The sequence below is a fragment of the Pelodiscus sinensis genome, chromosome 2 (assembly GCF_049634645.1).
Source record: "Pelodiscus sinensis isolate JC-2024 chromosome 2, ASM4963464v1, whole genome shotgun sequence".
In the NCBI taxonomy this organism is placed as follows: domain Eukaryota; kingdom Metazoa; phylum Chordata; order Testudines; family Trionychidae; genus Pelodiscus; species Pelodiscus sinensis.
In genome coordinates, this window is record NC_134712.1 from 69,649,304 (window position 1) to 69,677,257 (window position 27,954).

The 27,954-nt window shown below is 44.6% G+C and overlaps 2 protein-coding genes across 6 annotated transcripts in view; one reads left to right on the forward strand and one right to left on the reverse strand.

Moving 5' to 3' along the window:
• The window catches only part of UBE2V2 (ubiquitin conjugating enzyme E2 V2), a 45,133-nt gene extending 41,359 nt beyond the window's left edge, over positions 1–3,774 (reverse strand). For both annotated transcript variants that reach the window (XM_006112165.4, XM_006112164.4), the window contains exon 1: positions 3,636–3,774. In XM_006112165.4, coding sequence (XP_006112227.1) covers positions 3,636–3,651 — 16 coding nt within the window. In that variant the 5' untranslated portion in view covers positions 3,652–3,774. The remainder of the gene's footprint in view (positions 1–3,635) is intronic.
• LOC102462549 (DNA replication licensing factor mcm4) lies at positions 3,755–27,954 on the forward strand. 4 transcript variants are annotated; one of them, XM_075920719.1, is made up of 17 exons: positions 3,755–3,893; positions 4,336–4,434; positions 7,735–7,899; positions 9,522–9,685; positions 9,773–9,871; positions 13,914–14,009; positions 14,095–14,190; positions 15,458–15,596; positions 15,830–16,050; positions 18,700–18,820; positions 20,918–21,177; positions 22,800–23,165; positions 23,455–23,582; positions 24,273–24,480; positions 25,121–25,349; positions 25,700–25,833; positions 26,855–27,954. In XM_075920719.1, the coding sequence occupies exons 2-17, from the start codon at positions 4,362–4,364 to the stop codon at positions 26,945–26,947; spliced, it is 2,592 nt and encodes an 863-aa protein (XP_075776834.1). In that variant the 5' UTR covers positions 3,755–3,893; positions 4,336–4,361; the 3' UTR covers positions 26,948–27,954. The 4 variants fall into 4 exon arrangements, with proteins under 4 accessions (XP_075776834.1, XP_075776837.1, XP_075776835.1 ...); XM_075920720.1 differs by lacking the exon at positions 3,755–3,893 and adding an exon at positions 3,933–4,228; XM_075920721.1 differs by lacking the exon at positions 3,755–3,893 and adding an exon at positions 3,933–4,149.

Sequence of the window (27,954 nt, forward strand, 5' to 3'; positions counted from 1 at the left end):
GAAAGGTAGGTAACAGGTTACAGTTAGGATGCTATCAAACAATATTACTGACTGTGCTCAAGTATGTGTGTTCTTTAAGGCATGTTCAGGACACTTATATTTGAACAATATTTCTTCTTGTAAAATGTGTCATTTTCGAATGTGCTCAGATAGCTGAATAGTAGTTTAAGTTTCAGGAAAGGAATATCTGGAGTGAAATCCTGGCAAAATTAAATTCAATAGTTTTCCCATTTACATCAATGGGGCCAGGATTACACTCCTATAATTCATCCAAACAAAAAATAAATGTCTGGGCACTTTCAGCTCTGACCTGCCTCTTTCTGAAACAAGGATGAAATTCAACTATGAACCAGCCACACTCAACCAGCCAAATAGCCACATGTGACTAGCATGTTGGACACCATGGCTGTAGAGATTTTTGTTTCAAGAGAGTACCACTTTGAAATACTGCAGGGAGCACCGAGTCAGTGGGGGATTGCTTGAGTCCCCCGCTGGCCCCATGCTCCCGCAGTGCTTTCCCCCTTTGAAGTGTAGCAACAGCCATGGGGCTATTGTTACACCTCAAAGGCAAAGATGCCCTTATCAACTAATTGACTAGTCGATGCAAATTGCATCAACTATTCAATTAGCCCATTAATCTAAATTTAACATCCCTAAAGAGTACCATGTAATTACCAGGGAAGAGAGGCCTGTGTGTTTAACTGAATCCTTAAAAACTAAACTTTACTTCCTGTTGTGTAGTTCTCTGACCCTGCCTGGTTGCCCCTGTGACATTCTATAGCTTGATGGAGCCCCCTATTATCCTCATATTTCTCATCTGCATATAACTGTGATATTTCATATAAAGCATGCCATGTGAGGTATCAGGGGAAAGGTAATAGTTAAATGACATTTAAGAAATTATCTAAATATGTGTCTTTTTAGTGCATACACACTTTTGAGACAGTGTTGTAAACATGCTGGAAGTTGGAGAATCAACCAAATATTAACTCCCCAAAGACAACTGCATTGAGAGCAGCCGATGCCTGGGCGGGGTTTCAAACAATCACCAACAGCCATTGTCTAGCAAGAGAGCTACAATTCAATGACTCACCTGCATGATGCCATGTCAGGGGAATTGCTCAACCATACCTGGAGACGGAGCAATGCCCACGAGACATGTCTGGGCCTGGGCATGCTAGGAAAACTCAGTGGGCCTATGCTTCACCTTTCTTTGGCCCTAACATATACTGAAAGCAACCAGGACACTGGGAAGACTGCAACAGAGGAGGCTGGCCCATGTTTAATGGACAAACTTGTATATTATGGACTGCAATATTCAGTGGAGTGCTTACAGTAGATATTGCTCAATATAATAGGGTTGAAAGTTTATTCTGAATGGTTATATTTTATTTCTTTTGGTATCTAACTCTGATTTTCTGACTATTTTTTGTAATCAATACATTTTTAAGTGTTTATCTTTACCAGTGAGTTTGCATGAAGTGCATGGAGGTAATTGCTTGGTTTTACAAAAGCTAGAGCATTTCCACTTCCCAATGATGAAGTGGTGAACCAACTAATAAATTGAACAGTGCAAGACAGTATATGCCTGAGGTACAAGGCTGGCAGCTGGAAAGACATGGCTGGTGGCTTTCTCTGTGCAATTCATGAGTGACTCAGGGAGCATTCATACAATCTAGCTCAATGCAGGACTCCATATGCTACTGTGCTGAGTGATCAAAGCACCTGGACGGTTAGCTGTTTGTACTTAGCAAAGCATTAGACACAGCGCAGGCTATCCAGCTAGGGAGGCACAGCGGTCCATCTATTCCAGACGGCACCCCAACGATGCCATCATAGTCCCCTTGATTGAAAAGATGGCTGATTTTCAATGGTGCTAGGGAAGTATGGTATAAAAGACTTCAGGATCTCTGGAGACAAGAAAGTATATATGTACAGTTATTAAATAACCAAGTTGTTTTACTATACAAGTATGTACATTTCAATAAGGAAAGTCATTTCTGTAAAGAGACATATACACACATACAAGCTATACAAAATAATCTTATTTGTTAATATGCCAAGAGCTCGAGGAAAAGGCAATGAGTTTATTATTGAGTACACAGCAGAAGTAATACAGTATTCTGATTCAATAACAGGAACTTTTAGTTATTTCTGGAATGAAACAACTGTTTTGAATACAAAAAAGTTGCTAGATGCAAAGATTAACTCACAAACAAAACCAACTTTACTTCCTGTTTATTAAAGGAAACCAGAAGACGTAGAACTCAGAGGCAGGTAGGAGTAAATAGAATCTGGGAACTCTATACTAAAAGTTCTTTTAAAAAAAAAAGTATTTTAAACTAAGACATCACAAAGCATTTTTAGAGAGAGAAAGAAAACACTGTTTTCCCACAGTAAAGTCAATACACAGTTCCTTTAATATACCCATCTATCACACATAGCAGCCTACCCCAATTCAGCCCACATTGGGCAACACAAGCTTTTTCACTGTCAGCAAGGGAAGCACTGCATCACCTGTGGTGAGCTCCCTGAGATACTGAAGGCTGCTCTCCTCCCTTTCTTCAGGATCTGCCATTCACATCCCATTTCCAAAATCATGCTCAGAAAGGAATTTTTCCTCCCCCAAGCTCTACCTAGTACCCTATTCCTCTTCCCCTGCAGAGGAACTGCATCAAACATGGAGGGGGAAGGTGAGGTCCGCCTCACAAGGTTCTGATCTGTGGCCTACCACTCCAGAAACTCAGTGGAAACATTAAGTCGAGTTATCTTGACCCTCATATTACCTTGACTGAGCACTGAAGTCAGTTCATTCAGCTACCCCTGGGATCTTCTCCACCTTTCACTCTGTTAGTTAACTTTGATTCCTTTCCATCCTAAATCCCCTCTAAAATCCTCAGTTGGGTATTACATTAGAACCCAGACTGAGATTCTGCCCTGGGCCGGATATTGCTTCTAATGAAAAATAAGTTAGGTTCTGCTCAGCTACTGAGCTACACGATACCACCTAAGCTAGTGGGAAACGCCATCCCGACGTTCTTCCATTCAGCTCATCACCATTTGCAGTAAGCTAAGAGATGGCATCGATCCCCTTGGTTGTACGAGTCTGTCCACACTGGACACTACGCCGTGTCCCTCCTACCCGGCCCTGCCTTTCAGCCACCCAAGCCGGGCACTGAGCACTAGCGCCTCATCTCCCCCGGGCCCTGCCCCGCCACTACCCTGTATTTCACACCGACAGCGAGTCCGCTCCCTTCCCGCCGTACGGATTCGGGCTCCGCTCCCGGCGGCTCTGCCAGGCACAGACCCCAGCCCCGTGCACCGGGGCCCGCGCAGGTGCCTCCGCCATCCCAACCCGCAGCCCTTTACAAGCGACGCTACCGCCCCCAGCCGAGGCCCTGGGGAGGGGAGCGCTGCCCTTCAGCGCCCTGCGCCGGGGCTGCGCCGGAAGCCCCCAGGCTCTGGCTCGGCCTGGCCCGGCCGCCGCAGCTCGGCCTAGGCACCACCGCCCCTTTGCCGAACGCAGGCGGATACAGACGCCGACCGCTCCCGGAGCGCCCGCGGCCCACCCCGCGGGAACCGGCTTCGCCGCACCCGCCCCAGGCCCAGGCCCACCGCGAGCCCCCCTCACAGACCTGTGGATCCAGCCATCTTGTCCAAACCCCTCCCACCGGCCCGAGCCTGGGCAAATCGCGTCACTTCCGCCTGACGCAGCACGTCACTTCCTAGTAAAAAAAAAAAAAAAAACACAGAGCTTGCAAATCTAGCGACGGAAAGGGAAGCCGGCCCTGAATGCACGATGCGGGGCGAAGATGGAACAAGCGCTTGTGCCAAGAGACTGGGCGCTACCACTCTCACCAGAGAAGGAGGGGGAACCCTGCCTATGAATTGATGTAGGCTCTACGTGGGGGCATTCCCTGTATTGTGGGGGAATCGGGCTCCTGTCAGTCTTTGTTCTGTCCCTGTAGCGAGGCTTTCAGAGCCCCTAAGGCACCATCGTTCGCTGCCGGAACCTAGATGGGTGGTTCCGTCCCCCTTTCCGGGCCGAGTTGGGCTCTCCCGTGCGGCGATTGGAAGGAAAACCCGCGAGGGCCCGCCACGTGACCCATTTGGCGCGGAATTTTCTCGGCGTTCCTTGGCCGGCCGAAGGTGCTGAGGGAAGAAGAGGGGGTCGAGAGCGCGAGACCCCGCGTCCCGTGTCCGCGCGCAGAGGGGGAGCGAGCGGCGGGTGCGGTCCCCTGTGACGTGCGGGTCCCGGGGCGCGGAGCGAGGCTTCCGCTCGCAGGCGGTGGGGGTCGCTCCGCCCCTGCCTCAGTTTCTCTCTCCGCCCGGCAGGGAGCCGCAGCCGCTGGAGCAGCGCCATGTCCTCGCCGGCCTCCACCCCGACTGGCCGCCGCGGCAGCAAGCGCGGGCGGGGCAGCAACCCCCCGACTCGTAAGTGGCCGGCGCAGCAGCCCGCGCTCGGCGCTGAGCGGGTGCCGGGAGGCGCGGGCCGTGCCGGGGCGCGCGGGCGGCCCCTTCCTCGCACTGCGGCGTGGGACGGGCCGGTCCCGGTAGCCCCGCTGCAGTAGCCCCGTGGCTTGGGCACCGCCTGCCCTGGGAGAAGGGGCTTTTCCGGGCGGTGGGAGCCCCCCCTGCGCGGGGGGCAGTAGCTGCCCGCTTAGCGGCGTCTTGCACCTGGGGTTGGGTCTCCCTGCGCCTAGCTACGCTTAGGGGTCCCAGATGGCTTCAACAGAAATACCGGACTCGCTTGACACGACATCAGCACAATCGACATCACATCTTCTGTAGAAAATACCGGACAGCTGGATTTTCTCACTTCTATTTTCTCTATTTGTTTCCCGAACAGAAAGCTCAAATGCTGGACCCTCCGGTTCAAAACCGGACACCTGGCAACCCTAGCTATGCTCAGCAGCCTGTGTGCCTTCCTCGGATCCCTGTCTGTAGTAACTAGGTTCACTTACCTATGAAGTGGATGTAACCCTTCTGCCAGGTAGCATCAGCAAGTGCCGGGGCCAGGTTCAATAGTAGGGATTCCTCTCCATCCATCCAACACAGAACTGGCTTGAGCCTGCACCCAGTAACCTGGCGAATTAACACGACAGCTCTGGGTGCTTCTGAGGGGCAAAGTGCAGCAATGTAAATGTCCCTTTCAAGTAAAAGCGGCAGGGAGTCCTGTAGCACCTTACAGACTAACTGAAGTGTAGGAGCATAAGCTTTCGTGGGCAAAGACCCACTTTGTCAGATGAATGCGTCTGACGAAATGGGTCTTTGCCCACGAAAGCTTATGCTCCTACACTTCAGTTAGTCTATAAGATGCCACAGGACTCCTCGCCGCTTTTGCAGATTCAGACTAACACGGCTACTCCTCTGATACTTGGTCCCTTTCAAGTGTTACCCTTCTCTGCACCCCACTCACAGCTGCTGCCCTTAGTCAGGGCAGACCCATAGCTTAGAGGTGCATCCACAGAGTTCACTTCCCATCCTGAGTGGAGGGGTTAGGAGGAATTTTACTCACTTGGCTGATCATTTGCCAGCCACCAGCCCTGCCTCCATTCATCACTCCTTTCCATCACTGCCTTGCTGGCTGCTCATGGTGCTGTCATCACTCTGCTGGCTGCTCATCATGCCACTGCACTTTGCTGGCCGCTCGTCCTATCTCTCCAACACTGACCTATTAGCTCTCAGTCACCATGCACTTGCTGCTTCTGCCAGCTTGTGGTGGGTTTGGCTCTGCGCCAAGTCTAGTGATTGCAACTCTTGGCCCAAAGCACAGTCCAGCCATAAAAAATGCCATCATCCACTAGAGTAAATTAAAGAGATGATTTCTGGGGCCTATTTTAGCTCTATCATTGAAACAGGAGTGGGGGGGGAGGAGGAGAAACAAGTTGAACCAGTTTTAACCCTCATGCCTGGAGAGCATGTAGATTACTGATAGGGAGTCCTGCCCTCCCCAACTTTATCTCACAGCCTCTGTCCATCCATTTGTCTTTAAACTGATGGAGTCGCTCTCCTTTTGAACTGGGTTAAACAGTCTGACTTTTCTGCCTTCCCACAATAATTGCAAGCCTAGGTGATCATATTTCACAATTCCTGCATTTACTGTTAATGCAATTTGGGATCCCACAACAACCAAATTGGTTACAATGGGCAATCGTTGCAGCAGTTGAATATCTAAGCAAACAGAAGCAATTTGTATTTACATAGACACACTCAGGGTTTCCCTCCTATTCCAGCTGCCTATAATAAGCAGGAATTCTTCCATATGTAGGTTTAGCCTGGCTGATGCCCAAGAAAAGATGGAGTTTAGCTCTTATGTTTGCTCTGCAAAGCAAATGTCTTGAGAAGAATGTTACATGCAGTTTTTCATCATTAAAACAAGAGTTCAAAAATCTGGACATGCGGGAAGCAAGAAGTTACCGGTTTTAGGCCACTTAAGCAAGGTGACTTAAGGAACATTACTCTTTGTCAGTTGTGGGCTGAACTTGTTTTTTTCTGAAAGGCCTTGTCCACACTACAAGGCTTTGCCAGCACAGCTGTAGGGGCAGAGGAGTGTTCAGCGCATGTAATGTCATTCCTGAGCTCAGCCCACTGTGGGTCTTTTCCATTTTTGTGACATTCTTCTGTCAGCATAACTGTGGCTACAACTTTGGGCTTTCCTGGTATAGCCTGTATCAACTTAAGGCAGGAGTGGGCAATAAGTGGTTAGTCCCTATCAGGCCACTGGACACTTTATTTTTCTGAGCAGCCATATGTACCACTTGCAGCTCCTGTAGGCCATCATTCATTGGGTTACTGATTCCTACAGCTTCCGTTGTCTGGTATTGGTGAATCACAGCTGACAAAAGTTGCAAGGTACCGTACCTGTGAATGCTCAGATAAAGTGATTGGTGGCCTGCCAGGGACTACCCCTTATGAATCATGACTGGCCTGCTTATTTTCCACTCCTGAGTTAGGGGAATGTTTTTTTCACATACATGACAGACATAACAATATTGACAAAACTTTGAGCTATAGACCTGACCCTAATCTTCAACGATGCATTAATGGAAGAGGATGTTGTTTAAAAGTTTTTTAAAAGCGAAATACAGGCAAGTTTACAAATAGGGTACATGAAATGCTGCACTTGAAATCTTTGATACTCATTAGTATGTAGGTTGGGTCCTCTTCTCTGTGCCTCAGTTTCCCCACTAGAAAATAGGGATGCAAGCAGTCCTCAGACTCTCAATGCTATTTTCAGACATCAATTGTATCATAAATTGAAATCTCATAACTCAGAACTGCAATCTGCTCCATTATGAGGCCGAGAGTCATAAAGTCGAAATTAGAGTGTAGATTCAGAAACATTGTAGATGCCATTCGTCAGAAGTTGAACATCATAAAGTCAAGGACTGCCTGTAATGATCCTGTTTTCAAAGCACTTTTTAAAAACACTATATGATGGAAAAACACGATATGAGCTAGGTTTTCATAGCACTTGTAGCAGGTCTGATATCTTAAGCATTTAGGAAGATAAATTCAATATCAATTTTAAATTCTTTTAACCACTTTGAAATCTCACAATTACTCTCATATCAGCAAAATTTTACACTTTGCTTTTTAATTTTATATCAACCAATTTTTTTCCATTCTGCCATATGATTTTTTTGTGATTTGATCTGTTCACATTTATCGGTGTAGAACATTGCAACTTAAATCTGAAATAGCTACTTACCAGCTTTCATATTGTTACAGCACGCACTGAAGATGCTCAGTCGCCTCCTTCACAAAAACGTCGAACAGATGACTCCACATCTACAGGAGATCTACAGCCAATGCCAACTTCTCCAGCAGTTGACATGCAAAGCCCAAATGCTCAAAATGTTCTGTTTTCCAGCCCACCACAGTTTCGTGATTCAGGTATGCACAGGTGGTGCAAGTAGAACTCATTTCTTACTGGAACATAAGAAGTGCCATACTGGGTCAGACCAAATGTCTATCCTAAAGTATCTTGTCTTTCCATAGTGGTCAATGACAGATGCCCCAGAGGGAATGTACAGAACACATAATCATCAAGTGATCCATGCCCCGTCAATCAGTTTCTGACAAACAGAGACTAGGGATACCACTCTTGCCCATCCTGGCTAATAGCCATTGATGGACCTGTCCACCATGAATTTGTCTAGCTCTTTTTTGAACCCTTTTACAGTCTTAGACTTCATAATGTTCTCTGGCAAGGAGTTCCATAGGTTGTGTTTTGAGTGAAGAAATACTTCCTTTTGTACGCTGTTCTCATGGGAGGGACACAAAGCGGGCCATATACCTCCCTGATATGAGTTCTTCCCACCCAGTTCAGGAGTACCCTGCTCTCCCTGTCCCCTCTCCATCAACTACCCTACATTATCTGGGGGCAGGCGGGCCTTTGCCATCCTTCCACTGCATCAAAGGCTTCTGAACCTCAGAGCTCTCCAGAACCACAACAGTGAAAGGAGCAAAACATGGGGCTACCAAGCAGTCCCACACTGATCACTCCTCCTGTGCCTCCTGAGTCCTGTTGGATCTGTACATCAGCCACACTGAAGGATAAGGCAAGGAAGGTTAAGGGCAGTAAAGCCATGCCGGAGTAGCTTCTGTTGTGGGGCCCCCAGCAGCCTCATGTTCTGCTCGTGTTTTCAGTAGCAGGGGTGAAATGCTGATCTCTGTATTCTTAAGTGTCCATACTGAAAGTTTTAATATTGGCTTTTACATAGCTGTCAGTTTGTAAACAAAACAGGGATCCTTTTGAATGAACAGCATTGTTTTCAATTATAAATTAGTTGATGTATCATTTTCAGTTCAGTGAATTGTTGATTTCAGCGCATTAAACATACACCCAGTAACAGTGTATTAAAAAAAGGATGTTTTAGAATGGCTTTTGTGTGAACTTAAGCTCCAGAGTGTTATCAAATATTACACTGGTGTAAAATCAACTATTTTAGCAAAGTGTGTTCATTCTAGATTTGAAAAATACACATTTTAATACATACAATATATTTTATAGCTAATATAGTCTTGTAGAATACAGTTAGAAAAGTAACAAGACCTACAGACTTTGCTACCCTGCCTTTTCTCACACTGACCAACAATAAACACTAGCGCAGAGGTGAGGAACCGTAGGCCTGCAGGCCAGGTGTAGCTCTTGGCTTGCCTGGATCCAGCCCCTGAGGCTCAAGGTCCCCCCCCCAGCATTGAGGAGCTTGCACTGTTCCTCCAGCAACCCTACTGCCCCCTGTTGTCCCACTGGGGGCTGGCACATGCAAAATCTACTAAGGTGGACCCCCTTCTTGGCTCTGGTGTGAAAGGGGAATGTGAGGTGTGTCTTTCTCTTCAGTAAGGGGCCACAGTGAGGGTTTTTTTTCCACTTTTCACTTGTGTGGCCCCCAATTGATTTTTTTTCTGTGGGTCGATGGCCCCAGACCCCAAAAAGGTTCCTCACTCCTGCACTAGAGCAAAACGCATTCATAACTATTTTGAAGTATAATTCAACTTGTGTTTTTTTGTAGCACTTCCACTTGATTTTGATATTAGTTCACCTCTGACCTATGGCACTCCCAGCTCTAGAGTGGAGGGAACTCCAAGGAGTGGTGTGCGAGGAACTCCAGTTAGGCAGAGGCCAGATCTTGGATCTGCCCGCAAAGCCAGACAGGTGGACTTGCATTCTGATGGGGTAGGTAAATGTTTCATATTTCACTGGTAATATTTCTTCTAAAATATATTTATAGTGTCCATACTCATGGCTTTTTCCTCCCCACAGCCAGCAGAAGATGCACTGACAAATGAACAATCTCTTGGACAAAAGCTTGTGATCTGGGGAACAGATGTTAATGTAGCTTCATGCAAAGAAAAGTTCCAGGTAGGTGACCAATTGTGGATACAGGTTGGTCCTCTCTAGTCCAGCACTCTCTGGTTTTACAACATCTGTGGTTTGGCATGATTTTTGTTAGCTGGATGTCCACTTACCAATAGTATGACCAAATTCTCCCTCCTTTCTCCCCTCCCTCCCACCTCCCCCCGCACTGTCCCATAAAGATTGTTTACAGCCACCAGTCCTGGCTCTCCATGTTTTATACTGTTACTTAGCTCTAATTTATCCCTAAATGTCTTCTAAGAGCCCAGTAAGCTGTGGAAGAGTTGGTAATGTTGCTAGGCAATATTGATGTTCTGTTGTTCAGCAAATTTGCTGATTCGTCACCAATCAGGTCCCAAGGGTGCCAGACTAGAGAAGTTCAGTTTGTACCTCCATTCTTATTTGTATCATCTGTATATGCAGTATCTGATTCTGGCAAACATCAGAATGTTTAGAATCAAGCTCAGTGCATTTGAAGAACACTGACATTTTCATAATGTATCCATAAGAGAAGGAAAAGTAAAATTGTTGTCTAGAAGTTCTTTCCTCTAATTCCACCATAGAACTCATCGATCTGGCTTCCATCCCTTGTGCTCCACTGAAATGGCTCTTGCCAGAGTCTCTAGTGACCATTTACTACTGAAGCTCAGAACCAATACTCTGTCCTCATTCTCCTTGAGCTGCCCTCAGCCATGATATTCTTAAAGTTTCATCTTCCCTTGGCTTCCATCCTTTACTGGTTCTTCTCCTACCTCTTTAATCATTTAAAAGATCCTTCTCCTCTGCCCTCCAGCATTCTTTGAGAGTTCCAAAGCTTCTGCCCTGAATTTCTTTCTCTCTCTCTCTCTCTCTCTCTCTCTCTCTCTCTCTCTCTCTCTCTCTCTCTCTCTCTCTCTCTGTGCTTAATCTCATCTACGAATATAAATTCAGCTATCCTCATGCAGATAACTCAGCTCTTCCTCACTACTTCAGACCTGTCTTTGTTGAAATTAAAATTGTAACCTTTGTGTCTGATATCTCCTTGTAGCTGTCTAGCTGTGAGCTCAAATGCAACATTTTGAAAACAGAGCTCATAATCTGTCCCTCAAATTCTCCCAGCTATCTTGTTTCTTGATCATTGTAGTCAGCATAATCTGTATAAAATCTCTTTAAAAATACAACTTTCACTGTCTATCTAAGGGCAGGTCAATACTTAAACCACTGTATGGGCACTCCTACTCTGATGATAGAGCTTACCCCACGTCTTAGGGAGATGGATTATGTCAATGGGAGAAGTTCCATAGAATTGTCTAGAGAGGGGATTAGATTGGTATAATTGCATTACTTGGGCCTGAATTTTTCATGCCTCTGAACTGTGCATTTGTACCATTACGGATCTGTAGTGTACACGTGGCCTAAAGCTCTCCTCTTGTGTCTTGATTATTGCAGCACCCTTTACTTTGGTCATAACAAATGAAACCTTGACCCCCTCAGGCCAATTCAGAATGCTGCCACAAATGTTTTTCTACTCTGATTTTGAGTATTTCACCCTTCTCTTTCCATCTCTTCATTGGCTTCCCTGTCTCAGTTGCATTAAGTGTAAACTACTTGGTCTGTCATGGCCTGTCCTTCCCTTACCTATCTTCTCTCATTAACTATCAAGAAGTCTACTTGCTTTTCCAGTTATCTGCTTCTATCGCCCATGTGTTATTTTACTAGACCTATAAAAAAGTTTTCCCTGCAGGATGACAGAGTGATGTTATCACATCACTTTGCATCCTGCAGCCCCTTACCCCTCAGACACCTGGCCTCCTCCCCCTCTCCTCCCTGCTGCTAACCCAGTAATGGAGTTGGCGACCTATGGCTTGCAAGAGATCAAAATATTCATCTTTGACTCCTTAACAGCAGCACTCACCTTCCTTGCACCTTTGAGGGTAGGCTGCTGCTGGGCTTCTGGGGGAAGGTGGTGAGTGGGCAGGTGACAGTGAGGCCCATGGGGGAGACAGGCTGGAGCTAGGGTACACCTTGGCCCCCGCCCCCATGGCAGCTGGCTGAAGTGCCAGCATGTGGAGGGAGTCTGTCATTTTAAAAACAGATGATTGGGGTACCAGTGGCGGGACCCATGCCGGAAGGAGGGAATGGGGGCGGTCAGGAGGCCGGCTGCTGTTTTAAAAACAGCTAATCAGGGTGTCTGCGGCTGGATCCATGTGGGGGTAAGAGGTCCCGCAGCAGGACCCACACTGGGGAGCTAGGCTGGGGTACACCCTGGTTCCCTCAGCAGATGATTGAAGCTCCAGCAGTCACCACATGGCAGGAGACTGCCAGTGTTTTTAAACAGCTGCTCCATTGCACCATCAGTATACAGTGGGGGCTGGGAAGGGAGAGAAAGTACCAGCCTGGAGGAGGGAGGGATGGAGAGGGGGGCCTGAGCTGGCAGAGGGAGCGGGGAGGGAAAAGAGGCCCGGGCTAAAAGGAAGAGGGAGAAGGGACCCAGGCTGGAGGAGGGAGAGGTGCAAGGGAGAAGGGACCTGGGGGTGAGCTGTGGCTCCTGCTGCAGTAGCCGGGGCTAGGGTTGCCAGATAATGTCACAAAAAATACCAGATGTGGCGGGGGAAAAAATTGGTTGAGCAAAAAAATAAAGAATAGACGGGGACCAAAGTTAAGAGCAAAAAAAAAAAAATCGCACCATAAAAAAAAAGAGCCAGTGTGCCTTTAAATCGACTTTCAAAAGAGTCACACTCCCCCAATCAGACGCGTCAGTAAAAGAATGTCTGAGAAAAACAGTGGCCTTCCGTCTGAGAAACAGAATATACTGGACATTTTGCATGTCTAGTATTTTCTGCCGTACTCCTTCCTAGATAGTCACTTCCCATTCTGTATGTGTGAAACGTATTGTTCGTTCCTAAGTGGAGCACTTGGCATTTGTCCTTATTAAACTTCAACCTGTTTACCTCACACCATTTCTCCAATTTGTCAAATTAGGGCTTTTCTTTTCTGTGATACCTAATAAAACCTTTACAGAAGTTAAGCTCCTGTTGTGCTGATGCCACTGTCTGTCATCCTGACCAATATTGTTTCTTTGTGTGTCCTTCTAAATCCATCTATTTTCTCTTATCTTATGCTGGGATGCTGAGCTTTTTGGGGAAGCTCTTTTTCTTCTGTTTCTACGGTGTCTACTATGTTGGATTTTGGTTGATGAATAAGGTATGTATTACACTAGGGTGCAAAAGAGGTTAAAATGCTCAGTAATATTTCATATACTCATTTAGAAGTAATATGTTTAGCATGCTGTCCAGTTTCCAAACATGTTTTTAAGTTGGTATTATAAAAATTATAAAATAGTTCACTGAAATGGATAATAGCTTGATTAGGCTTTCTCAAGTTAATTGGTGTACATTGCTGTGTCAGATTGGAAAGATATAGTTGGAATTAAGAAACTTAAGTGTGCATGGCAGAAATATCCTATAGGCTAGTAATGGGCAAACCATGCTAGTGACTGAACCGCATGCGTGGCCTTCCTTCCATCTCAGTGGATCACAAGATTTTCATAACCAAGACAGTCACTAGGAATAGGGTAGTGTAGTTTTGCTAACTGTGCTTGCATATGTAGAATTTTCAGGGTGTACTGATTGAACTGTAGCAGCGCTTTAAATGGATGCCGAGAGAGTGCACAGCTGTCTGAGTCAGTGTTGTAAGCAGTGAGCATGCACCTCACTTTGTGCCCTTGCTTAACGTGCATGACACTTGACTTATGCTGCGAGGAAAGAAACTGGACTGAAAGAAGCTAGTGTAATCTGGCAACCCTGTGTGTAGGCAACAGTAAACAAAATGTCTTGCGGGCTACACAGAGAATCGTCATGGGCCGCATGTTGATCACTGCTGTAAGGGATTCACTAGGGCTATCTCTACTTTTTAGGAGTTTTTGACTACCTGCAATATAGAAAGCATCAGTGAAGTTAATTTGAGCAAGGAGAACATCGTCCAGTGTAGGAATAGGGTAGCAGTAAAATTGCAGCTGTGTCCCTTTGGGCATTTTTAATTTCTTTGTTTTTTTTTCCTCAATATTCAGAGATTTCTTCAGCGTTTTATTGATCCTTTGGCTAAAGAGGACGAGAACATTGGCTTGGATCTTAATGAACCACTCTATATGCAGCGACTTGAGGAGGTATTACAGCAATAGAGCTAAAACTAACTTGTTTTTCCAATTTAAATGCTGGTGGTTTAATGTGGAGTTTTTAAACCTCTTCCAGATCAATATGGTTGGGGAACCATTTCTGAATGTAAACTGTGATCATCTGAGATCATTTGACACAAATTTATACAGACAGCTGATCTGCTATCCACAGGTAATGTCAGGCCTTTTTAAATGACTTTTTTCCAATTGAGTTCTATTTTTGTTAAATTGCATTACTTAAGCATAAATTAGAATGTAACTGTTGATGATTATCACTCAGAGAGAGAAAAATATTGATAGTTACATACCCTTCTATAAATACCTAAATAGATTATACAAAATTTATGTGTACAAACTTCTGTATAAAATATATTTTAGTACATAATGGTATTAAAATGTGTGCCAGATCTTTCATAGCCACGGAGAAATACCAGCGAGTTCAGCATGGGAGTTGTTGCTATTCTCCAAAGGCAAACTGCTGTTTGAGGTTCAGAACACATACCCACTCCACTCACCCAAAGTGCTAATATGGGGGATTGGATTCTGGCTGGTTTGTAGTCCATGGATCCTGCTCAGGGCTCTAGCTTCTCACTCTGTCATGGAGGAAGCAGACAGTTTCCAAAGATAAGAAATTCAAGGCTGACTCCCAAGCTGACAAAGCAATGGTCACTGGATATTTATCAGTCTTTCTCTGCCTCTTTTAAATCTGTTATCCACATAGGTGCTGCTGCAAGCATGGGAATGCCTTTGCAGTTCTTTTCCTTGCCTTCCTTTTGGGTCATGGATTACATGGTTACTATAATGCTCCCCCTTAGGCATGGCTGGCAGCCAGTGCGCTCCTGACTCTGGGTACTGTTCCTGGGGAGCTCCCTACCACTTCATGCTGCTACCTCTGTATCCGAGGCAGCACCATGGGGTGGCAGGTCGGAGCCTGTCTGTGAGTAGAGCCAGTTTAGAATTCAGCTCCCTGCACAGATTGGCTCCTGCCTGCTACCCCGGGGCCTTTGTATCAAAGGCAGCAGTGTGGAGTGGCAGCAGCCCCTACCCGCAATGGGCCTGAGCTCCCATGGACTGGGCCTGCGCTGGCATCTCACCAAGCAGCCTCTGTCTGCGCTGGGCCTACGCTTAAATAATTTTTATACTGCAGAGCCTGCTGAAAAGCCTCCCCAGGAGTAGGGCTACCAGCCCCTGCCAGCCCAGCCCTTGAGGAGGTGGCTTTCCTGCCACAGAGAAGCCTCCTTCCTTCCACTGGAGCGGAATCACCAGCCTCTATTTGCCTGACACATGGGGGGAGGCTATGTTATCCTGCCCAGATTCCTTCCTGAAAGCTGGCTGAGTATAACCAACACCATTACTCAATAAGTATTAGTTTGTTGGTTAAAGATTAGTAGGTTTAGGTGGTTAGATTCTAACATACCTAATCTTTTCCTTTTCAACAGGAAGTTATCCCAACATTTGACATGGCTGCTAATGAGATCTTTTTTGAACGTTATCCTGACTCAATATTAGAACACCAGATTCAAGTAAGACCATATAATGCATTGAAGACCAGGAATATGAGGAGTCTGAATCCTGAAGGTAAGGTGCTTTGATTGCATAGTTAAAAAAGAAACTTGAGCCTGTATAAAAAATGTTCAACAATTAGGAAAATAGATTTAAAAAGATAAAAGTTCAGACTTAGGATCCATCTACACCAGTGTTTTCAGATTCAACATGGATATCTATTTATTCAGAAGTAAAGTTCAGGGTGGACTTTCAAATGAAACATGCAAAGCAAGAATTGATCACATGTATCCCATTCTACATTGTAGATATTGATCAGCTTATCACCATCAGTGGTATGGTGATCAGAAGCTCCCAGTTGATACCTGAGATGCAAGAAGCTTTTTTCAAGTGCCAGGTTTGTGCCTTTACCACAAGAGTAGAAATTGACCGTGGCCGGATTGCTGAACCGTCAACGTGCAAGAACTGTAATACAACACACAGTATGGCACTAATCCACAATCGGTCCATGTTTTCAGACAAACAGATGGTATGTTGCTTCATTTTGCTGTTGTAAAATGGAAAAGCTTTGCTTCCTTAACAGTTGTCTTTTTCTTCACAAGTAAATGGACCATATTCAAATATGTATGTTGCTTAGGACTTGAACTTCAAAACAATTCACAGCTTGTGAAGCACCTAGAAGACTTACCCAGCATAACTTGAGTCCTTACCTCAATCATTTTTTGTTTTGCTCTGTCAAAGATATAGTAAATATGTTGCAAGCTTCTGCTAGCAGAGGCTCCCTACTTCACAAAGTAAGATTCCTGTTGAACAGGTCCTTAGCTCAGTTCTTGTTATTCATTTAAATCAATTCTTTGGGGTGGGGCTGGGGATGAGGGGGTTCAGTATGCACACTGCCCCAGGGGGAGAGGACACCCCCAGCCCTCTCTTACAAAAGCAGCTTGGGGCCAGGTGAGAAGCACTTCTCCATGGCCATTGCAGCTCCAGCATGCATCACCCAGGAGGGGTGCATGTCCCTCAGCTGGGGCAGGTCCAGGTTTGTCTGCTCCTGTGTTCCCCATGCAATGAGGAATGCAACCAACTGTGTAATTTCCCCAGTCTCTCTAATAAAAGGGAACAGCCAGCACCTCTCTGTGCAAATTGGAGGGCGGGAGCTTCAGGCCCCCACCATGTCCTCCCTAAAGAGTTTCTGAAGGGTTGGGGGTTTCAGGACTAGAGCAGTCCTGGGTGGGGAAGGACAGGATATGCCTCCAGCCAGCCCTTTTCACCTGTGTGGAGATTGTCTCATTTCTGTATGGTTTTATGAAATAATCCCATTCTAGGCATATCCTATTTTCCTGGCACAACTAAACCCTTACTTTTCTTTAAGTTGTGATAAGAGAAAGCTATATTCTGAATTTGGTGGTCCGAGCTCTTACTGTTTAGGAAGAGTTCTTCAGCAGAAAAACTCAGGCATATGCACACACTGACACACAAACTCTTTGCAATCCTATAGCTACTATTTGTTTTAATCAGTGTTCCCTCTAATTTATATTTCTCAGATAATAATCACTAAATGAACTATCTCATTTATGTCCACGTGCAATAAGAATTTTGTTGTATATACAAATATGGAGGTATGTGGCGCATCACCTCCATATTGGTGCCCATAACAACATTGATTCTGCACATGAACAGTCTGTGGTGGGGATGGCGCCAAGTGGTTCAGAGTGGTGGGAGTGGGCTCAGGATTGGTGGGATGAGGCCTCTGTCTAGGGGTGTGGATTCTATGGTGAGGCTGAAAATGAGATGTTTGGGGTGCCAGGAGGGGGCTCCAGGCTTGGACCAAGTGGTTTGGGGTGCAGGAATGGGCTTGGGACAGGAGGTTGGGAGGAGTTTTGATGTCTGGGCAGGAGTTAGGATATAGGAAGGGGCTCAGAATTGGGACGTGGAGTCTGAGAGGCAGCTAGAGTGGTGAAAGGGGCTCAGGGCATGGGATGGGAGTTTGGGGCGCTTACCTGGGACTGCTCGTTTCATGGGGAGGAGAACAGGTGTGTGTCTCCTGCTGTAGGCATCTCCCCCTGTAGCTCCCATTGGCCATGACTCCTGGCCAAGGGGAGCTGTGGGACAGAGATTTCTATTGCTCACAGTGGTGTGACTCTGGCCAGGTCGGGGGCAGGAATGGTAGCTGTGGAGCTTCCTCTCCGATCGCACTCTCCTGTCACTAGGAATAGCTGGTTCAGTACTCGGGTAGCTGCAGCCCTGAGCTGCAACCTCTAAGCCTCTTTATTAATCTAGCTCTCCTGTTTGGGCCTGAGGAGCACATGTGTTCCCCAACTGTAGCAGCTCCCTGCTGAGGCCAGATGAGAGTACCTCTCCTCCAGCCGTGGCTGCTCTGTGCACGGCATCACGGAGCCCCTTGCACAGGGCTTATTAGGCAGCCACGTGGCAGTACAGATTAGAGGGAACTTTGGTTGAAATAATATATTTAGAGGGGAGAGGAAAAAAGAAATTCCAAGGATTATCCATCATCCATTGGGAAGGGGAGTTGAGTGGTTTTTTGTGCCAACAGTTAGTCAAGCCAATTAGTGGTTTTTGTTAATTTATGGAACCAGTGTTACAAAACTGAGAATATTCTGATGTCATATGTGGGCTAAATTAGCCCAATCTAGAGACTTTTAACACTGCTCAGATAATCACTAGGGGCACATCTAGACTGAGGTACTATTTTGGGATGCCAGAAGTATCCTGAAATAGCAACGCTGCGTTTTTAAATGCACCCACTGTTTCCCATAATAGTGGGCAAGCTATTCCGGCGTCCCTGTAAAATAAAGGGATTTCTCAGACTAGGGCCTTATTTTGAAATTTGGCGCTGTCTGCACAGAATAAGCTACGCAATTTACATAGTGCAAATTGTGTAGTTTATTCCAACAGAAGGGTGCTGTCTAGATGCACCCTAGACGCAACTCTGCTGCATAATTCTGATTTGGGTGTTCTGGTTGGGGAATTCTAGTTCAGTAGTGTTATTCCATTGTGTTGTGAAATACTTGAACATTTTATGTGTTTGGTCTATTCTAACATGTAATACTATCCAGTTGAAGATGCTGAACTTCTTTAGTTGTAAGAGCCTTTCTTACAAGCAAGTTAAATGTACTATTTCTGAGTAGTACAAACTAACTTTCAATATCTGTTTTGTCAGATCAAACTACAGGAATCCCCCGAAGATATGCCAGCTGGCCAGACGCCCCATACTGTTGTGCTATTTGCTCACAACGACCTTGTTGATAAGGTTCAGCCAGGAGACAGAGTTAATGTTACAGGTAAAATGTAGGTTCTTAGCTTCGTCTGTTTCATACACGTGGCCCTTCTTTTCATTGGACTATGTGATCCAGTCTGGAATCACGTCTATTGAATATTAACCGTGTTCATCATAATTGGAGATGGAAAACTGTTTTAGTATGAAGTGAAAGTCCATCTGATTTATATATCATCATCTTCGTTTGGGTGTAAAATATCTTTTTTTATACCCCTCTTTCTTAAATCAGCAATAGTGTAACAGTACCTCCTGGCACCTGCAATCTGTGTCAATAAAAGTGTATACATGTTTTTGCCGTGTTTGTATTACACATTTTCAAAATATTGATTGCCGCTCTTAACCTCTACTTCAAAGAGAAAAAAGCATTTTTATTGTAGAACAGCTTTTGAACAGTTTATATGTACTTACAGTTTTTGATTTTTTTTTTTAATAAGACGAGGAATCATGCTGAAATGGTTTAAACTAGGTTGAGGCTTTTTGAAACTCATTTAAAATTGTGTTTCTGAAACTTTAGGTTAGAACTCATAATTAAATGTACATGCTTTTTGTTACGTCAGTAGTCTAATTTTAAATTGTACAAAACTACTGTAGACAAAATGCTGAAAATTATGATCCTGTTGCTGCTGTCATGTAAATAGGTACCTGACTTGGCTTAAGTGAATAGTCCCATGGACTTAAATAGTACTACAGGCAGTCCCTGGGTTACGTACAAGATAGGGACTGTAGGTTTGTTCTTAAGTTGAATCTGTATGTAAGTCGGAACTGGCGTCCAGATTCAGCCGCTGCTGAAACTGACCGCCAGTTCTGACTTACATACAGATTCAACTTAAGAACCCCAAGCGTCCCCAAGTCAGCTGCTGCTGAAACTGATCAGCCGCTGATTCCAGGAAGCCTGGGGCAGAGCAACTCTGCCTCGGGCTTCCTGTAGTCAGCGCTGGTCAGTTTCAGCAGCCGCTGACTTGGGGACACCTGGGGCAGAGCAGCTGGGGTGCTGCTGGGTTGCTCCAGTAGCACCGCTCCTCGCTGCTACTGGACCAACCCAGCAGCACCCCAGCTGCTCTGCCCCAGGCGTCCTGATTCAGCCACTGCTGAAACTGACCAGCGGCGGCTGAATCAGGACCTGGGGCAGAGCAGCTGGGGTGCTGCCGAGTTGGTCCAGTAGTGCCCAGAGCGGCGCTGCAGGACCAATCGGCAGCGCCCCAGCTGCTCTGCCCCAGGGTCCACAACAAAAGCTTGGTCTGCTGGGGGGGGGGGGGCACACTAGCTGCGGCCCCCCCCCCCCCCCAGCAGACCAGGGACACGGGGAGCAGAGCGGCAGCGGGGTGCCGCGCCTCTGAGGCTTTGCTCTGGCAAAGCCTCAGAAGCGCAGGAACCGCTGCTGCTGCGACTTCAGTCCCGGTGCCCCTGGTCTGCTGGAGACGGTCTCCAGCATACCAGGGGCACCGGGAGCAGCTTACGAACGGGGCTTTCTCGCTCCAGAGCTCGCAGGCAGCAATCCGCCACCTCGACCTCCGGGGCGAGAAAGCCCTGTTCGTAAGTGCGGATCCGACATAAGTCGGATCCGCGTAAGTCGGGGGCTGCCTGTACTCATATTTAAATTTACATGTGCTTGTTGCAGTATCAGACTAGAATAGCTTTTAATAAAAAAATGTTTTACTAGCATGAAATTATTGCTGCTTCAAAGCAAGATGGCTTAATTGTAATTACTGGAAAATTATTTAAACATTTAGCACACTAACACAATAGTCAACTTTTTATATGTGCAGGCCAGTATCTTAGTTTTAAGGGTAGGGCTTTCTCCCATCACTTTCCAGTACACTTTAGACCATGACCCTGAAAACTTTTAAGGGCATAACTTTACTACCGGGGTATCAGGGTCTAAATGAGAGGAGCGCAAGTTCCACTCACATCAAGAGGAGCATAGTCTGGTGACAGCATGTCAACTTTTGGAAAACTTTTTAGAGAATTGCTGGTCCATGCTGAGGTAACCTGAACATTGAAGTATAAAGTAAAAATGTAGATAAGTCTTCTTCAGCATTTGGGCTGCGCTTATCTTAAATTCATAACTACATTGTAATTCTGTGGTGGCATTTTTTTTTAGGTATCTACAGAGCAGTTCCGGTTCGAGTTAATCCAAGAGTGAGCAATGTAAAATCTGTCTATAAAACTCACGTTGATGTCATCCATTACCGTAAAACTGATTCAAAGCGTTTGCATGGTATTGATGAAGAAACTGAACAGAAAATGTTTGCAGAGGAACGTGTGGAAATGCTGAAAGAGCTCTCCAGAAAACCGGACATTTATGAAAGACTTTCTTTGGCTCTGGCTCCAAGCATTTATGAACATGAAGATATCAAAAAGGTAAACAAAATGTTATATGTGTAGAGGAACACCTGAACAGAACTGCTGTCCCCCACAAACACTGGTTACCAGGAAATGGTGAGCCTCACCTTTTGACAGATGAGGCTTACCAGTTAACCATTTACATTCCTTACATTTATGTGGGGCTCTAAATTGTTCATAATTATAGTGGGACATTAATTCAATATAGGTGAGGTTGAGTCTAGCTTACTGCTTCTTTTCTATGAGAGGATCCTGCCCATCCAAGCCCTACTGACAGAGACCCACAAGGAAGTGCTGACAGACAGCTGTCCTTGGGTCCTGCTCTTGCACCAGGTGCCCTGCTACAATAACAACGAGCAACATTTTTCTCTTCCCCGCTTCCAACCTCACCTGCCATCCCTGGAGTACCTCCAGCTCCCCTCACCATCATCCCCCTGTGTACTTCCAGCTCCTCCTCACCTTCACCTCCTCTCTCATGTCCTCTTTTTGAGAACATGAAATATGGTAACCCCATGTGCACAGAAAGTTACTGGCACGAACATAGACTCCTGAGTCACATGCCTTGCTAAATCATGAGGCATTCATTGCCTAGGCACTGCCTTAAGTCACTTGCAGAGGGATCCCCAGCTGATTGTCCTTAGTGGGACATGAAGCAGGCTGGTTACTCTTGATGTAAATCTGTCCAGGAGGTGTCACCCAGAAATACAACAGATTTGAAATTAAAACAAATTGAGTTTAAGTCAATGTACAATGATTATTCATGCTTTTAAATGGGATAATCATATTTATCATAAGAACAGCCGTAATGGGTCAAACCAGAGGTCCATCTAGTCCAGTATCCTGTCTTCTGACAGTGGCCAATGCCAGATGCCCTATAGGGAATAAACTAAACAGTCAATTGTCATGTGATCCATCCCCGGTTGCCATTTTCCAACTTCTGACAAACAGAGGTTAGGGACACCATCCCTGCCCATCCTGGCTAATAGCCACTGGTGGATATGTCCTCTTATGAATTTAACTAGCTCTTTTTTTTAACCCTGTTATAGTCTTGGCTTTCACAACATATCATTGAAGCTATAAAGATAAACTACACTACCCTTTTTAGTAACAATTGACACAAAACAGTACTTAAGCTTTCAATGTGCTCTGTTAGGGTATGTCTACACTAGCCACCCTAGTTTGAACTAGGGTGGCTAATGTAGTCATTCGAACTTGCAAATGAAGCCCGGGATTTAAATATCCCAGGCTTCATTTGCATGTTCACGGGCACTGCCATTTTTAAATGCCTGGTAGCTCGAACTACCTGCCCATGGCTACACTTGAGTGTTAATTCGAACTACCTAGCCTGTGCTGCGTGTAGCCGTGAGCAGGTAGTTCGAGCTACTGGGCATTTAAACATGGCGGCGCCTGGGAACATGCAAATGAAGCCTGGGATATTTAAATCCCGGGCTTCATTTGCAAGTTTGAATGACTACATTAGCCACCCTAGTTTGAACTAGGGTGGCTAGTATAGCTATGCCTTTAATTATTTTAGACAGTTTTTTTGTTTTATATTTGAATTCACTCATTCATCAAATATTGGCTGATGTAATTGATCAAGAGTTTTGGTGTCTGAGCTAAAACCAATCTTATTTTTATAGGGCATTCTGCTTCAGCTGTTTGGGGGAACAAGAAAAGATTTCAGTCATACCGGAAGAGGCAATTTTCGTGCCGAGATCAACATTCTTCTGTGTGGCGATCCTGGCACTAGTAAATCACAGCTGCTTCAGTATGTCTATAACCTGGTTCCTAGAGGCCAGTACACATCTGGGAAGGGCTCTAGTGCGGTTGGTCTTACTGCATATGTAACGAAGGACCCAGAAACAAGGCAGTTGGTTCTGCAGACAGGTGCTCTGGTTCTCAGCGATAATGGCATTTGCTGCATTGATGAGTTTGATAAAATGAATGAAAGTACAAGATCAGTACTGCATGAAGTAATGGAACAACAGACTCTTTCTATTGCCAAGGTAAGATGTTAGCACAACATTGTAATATGCTACCTGGGTTAGTATATTAGATGATTAAATAATTGAAAAGGTAACACAGGAATTGGAAATAAGGTTATTGACAGAACCTCCAAGTTGAATAAGAGTATAGATGTTGGAGCTTTATTTTAGTGATAATTCAACATGTTGCAGACTTGGCATATGTGGGTCTTTCTTGTTAGAGTGGGTTTTGGGACTCCTAACATAGCTGTGGGAAATTTCCTTCTACTAGACAATCTTGTTTTCTCTCTCGTACGTTTCCTCTGGACAGGCTGGAATCATTTGCCAACTGAATGCTCGCACCTCTGTCCTAGCAGCTGCTAACCCTATAGAGTCGCAGTGGAATCCAAAGAAAACTACTATTGAAAACATCCAGCTTCCCCATACTTTGTTATCCAGGTACTGTCATTAGACTTTTTATGCTGTGTGGTTGGTTTTTTTTTAAAAAAAAAAAACGTTTCTGCTTTTTCCTGTATCAATTGTTTATATTTATGTCTGCAGGAATATGAGGATTGGGGGTGGCATTTGCAGTGTCAAAAGTGGAAGTGTCTTTTTAGTGAAGACACCAAATTTCACTAAAACTCTAGCAGAGGACCGCAACTGGCTGACCAGTTTCTAGCTTAGAGTGGTTGGTATTGAATAATGGGATTGAGCAATGTCTCTAAGGGTATGTCTACACTACCACCCTAGTTTGAACTAGGGTGGTTAATGTAGTCATACGAACTTGCAAATGAAGCCCGGGATTTGAATTTCCCGGGCTTCATTTGCATGTTGCCAGGCGCCGCCATTTTTAAATGTCCGCTAATGCGGACTCCGTGCCCGCGGCTACACGCGACACGAACTAGGTAGTTCGGACTAGGCTTCCTATTCCGAACTACCTGTATGCCTCGTGGAACGAGAGAGCAGTGTGGATGCTCTCTTGCGCAAGAAAGCTCTGATGGCCATTTTAACTATAGGGGCTTCCTGTGCAAGAAATTCATATTGCCTGTCTACAGTGCCCTCTTGTGGAAGAGCTCTTGCGCAAGAAGTTGCCAATGTAGACATAACCGAAAATGTATACGCTAACTATGGACTCGTTATTCCATGCAGATTTGACTTAATCTTCCTAATGTTGGACCCACGTGACGAGGCCTATGACAGACGTCTTGCTCACCACTTGGTTGCGCTGTACTACCAAAGTGAAGAGCAGATGGAAGAAGAGTACATGGACATGGCAGTATTGAGGGATTACATTGCATATGGTCGTAGTTATATTAATCCTAGACTAAGTGAAGAAGCAAGTCAGGCCCTTATTGAGGTAAACAGTTGTAGATATGAAATGGGAAGTACAAGATGAAAAAGAAAGGAAGAGGGGGGGAAAAAACCCTTTGTGTGGCATAAGATGTACCAGAACAGTGTAAACCATTTCCTTTAAAGGTCACTAATTTTCCATGCAGGGAGACTGATGGGTCCAGGTCCCTTCTACCTTTCCACAAGAGATGGGGCTACCCCTTGGGCCACAAGTTATGTCAATTTGCTGAATCAAAATGAAGGCCAGGAGTTGTTCTTCCTTTTATACCAAAGCCCCTTGTTTCCTAGTCTCTGGAAAACATAGCCTGAATCAGTGTATGCTAACTACCCAGCCTGGAACTTCTCTGGGAAAGTTAATATTCAGTGATCACCAAAGATAATGTGCAGGGTTGCAGTAATATCTGCCCAATTCACAGCTTTATTACAGGTTCAAGCAAAATGAGACATGTACTAGCTGTGGTAGATGTCAGTCACAGCAAGGGACATTGTGAAGATGTACGGGGGTGTTTATATTTAAGGAGGTACACAATATTTGGAGATTTTCCCCAGTCTGAGAATCCTCTGAAGGATGGAGTGTAGATACAGCCTACATAATACATCTGTGAATTACTGCTATGTAAAACATTACCCCCTTCCTTCTCCTTCAGGCTTATGTGGACATGAGAAAGATTGGCAGTGGTAGAGGAATGGTTTCTGCATATCCCCGACAGCTTGAGTCTCTGATTCGCCTAGCAGAAGCTCATGCTAAAGTACGTTTTTCGGATAAGGTGGAAACAATTGATGTTGAAGAAGCAAAGCGCCTCCATCGGGAAGCCCTGAAACAGTCTGCTACTGATCCAAGGACTGGCATTGTGGACATATCCATTCTAACTACTGGTTTGTATTCACATACGGATAAATGGGTCTGGCTTGAGCAAAATACATGCTATTGCAGTTTGATGGTGTTGTTTCTGTGATTAATTTGTGGGTTTGTAAATGTTTCAGATTAGATATTGAACAATCCAAGTAATGAATGTCAACCTAGTGTAATGTCAAAGTCAGTATATTCATTTTACAATGAAATGAGATTAAATACATTTATTTAATCACATGTTTATTTGAAATCTACAAAACTTTCCCCAAATATCACTAATACCATCAGTTTCTGATAATGACATGGTCATTTCTGCTTTCAATAAAAGGGTCAGTTTTATAACCTTTGTAATTTATGTACTTTTTTCCCCAAGGTATAAGTGCCACTGCCCGTAAACGTAAGGAAGAGCTGGCTCAAGCCTTGAAGAAGCTTATCCAGTCAAAGGGTAAAACACCAGCACTAAAATACCAGCAGCTTTTTGATGATCTCCGTGCACAGTCTGATGCAGTAAGTTTCTGCTTTCTTTTGTATACTACTTGGTTTTAAAAACAACTTTATTTATTTCTCATCTCATGAGGGATCTTGTGGGTACTCTCTGGGGGTCTTAGCACAGATGACAACTGTATCTTAGTTGAATAGAAAAACTAAATGGAAATCTCAAGTAAAAGTAGAGATGTTAGTTTACCTCTGTATTTGGCACTTTGGCAACTGCTGCTAGAATACTTGACCAGTTCTGGTGCCCACAATTCAAGAAAATGTTAATAAATTGGAGGAGGTTCAGAGAAGAACCCTGAGAATGATTAAAGTATTAAAAAAAGTGCCTTAGTGATACTCAGAGCTCAGTTTATTTGCTTAACAGCGAGGAAGGGTAAGGGGCAAGCTAACTAGTCTTGAATCTGCATTGGGAACAAATACTTAGTATGGTCTCTTCAGTTTGGCAGAGAAAGATAGTAGTATCCACTGGCTGGAAATTGAAGTTGAACAATTTTGAATTCAGGGTTTGCTCTAGCATTTATAGGGATGATGTTTGTTATACAGGTAGTCAGATGTTTGCAGTGGTTCCCTCTGGCCTTAGAATCTATTTGCTTGCTCTCCACCTGACACATGAATAGGAGGTATAAGAGTAGTCTCCTAGTCAGTTGATAATCAGGTGTTCCTGATGAATGTTTCTTTCATAGACATAAGCTTCACTTGTGGAGAATAGACAGGATCTTGGTTACTTACATTCTTGTCTTGCTGACAAAAATAAGCTGATAATTCTTGCCAACTATTCTGGTTTGCATGTCAACAAAATCATAAGCCATGATCGCAGACCCATATTAGCATTGAGAATGCATAAGCCAGGAAAAACACACATTCACTGGTGCGCTCCAGAATGTATTTCACAGCTTAAAAAAACTTTTACCTAAAACCTGGCAAATTTGCATGGAAGTTGGCAAAAAACAATCGCTTTTTTTTTTCTCCCTAGGAGTGTGGGAGGATGTAGCCTTTTCTGTATGGTCTCAGACTTTTCTCTTTTCTCTTTAAGGCTGTCACTAAAGAAATGTTTGAAGAAGCACTTCGTGCCTTGGCTGATGATGACTTCTTGACTGTGACTGGAAAGACTGTTAGGTTGCTGTAATGAAATGCCAGCTTAACAGCAGAGTGTTAGTGTTTTTCTCCCAAGTATTTGCCTTGAGGCCTCTCACCTTAAAGATTATTATTAACTGTGGCAAGATTCATGATCCTGATCTGTGGGTGAACATTACTGCTAACGCTATAAATATCTAGATTTTGAAGGACTGCACAAATCCTAAACTAAACACAGTGATATTTGCTTGAACAAAATGGGTTGCAAACACTTGAGTGCAATGTGTGTTTTCAATAAAATGCTTTGTAGAACAAGCTAACAATTTTTATGCATTCTAAAACCTAAATGTCAGAATACATCTTGAACCACTGCTATTTGACATAAATGTGAGTTAAATCTGTGCATATTTTGGTTAAGTAGCTTTAATACAGAGGAATTAGTGCTTGTGACTTTTAGAAATGAAAGTCCATTGGCTTTATAATACTTTATTTATTTTTCTATTCATTTTAAACAATGAAGTTAAATCTTAGGGAACACTTCAGCCTCATGGTCAGCAATTGCTAGTAGACTACAGTACTATTCTATTGTCTAGCAAACAAAAGAACCAGGTAACTATTTTTTTTCCTTTCCCCTGGTATTACTGCTGTTTCTCTTCCTCCCATCAATGTTTGCAATTGCTAGTCTAAGAAAACTTTCTGCTTTGAATTTAATTTTTACCATAAGCGACAAAGAAGTCCAGGTTTCACATCGGGTCATTTTTCTACAGTAAATACATAATACTAGAAGATTTATAATTGACAGGCCAGCTCAGACTGTCTTCCCAGTCATTTTCTCTTCTGTTGGGGTTGGAAGACAAATCAGAGGATGCAGCGTGTAAGCATAACACTAATACTATACATGTGGAAAGGTGGCTTTTAGCTATTTAAATTATGCTCTTCATCTGCGCTCCGAGCAGACGGTCTGCTCTCATACTCTTTGAAGATCTGACCATTAAAAGAGATTTTTGGGAGACTGAAAACAAGCTGAAAATGAATAAAGTTCAATACATTAGAAACTGA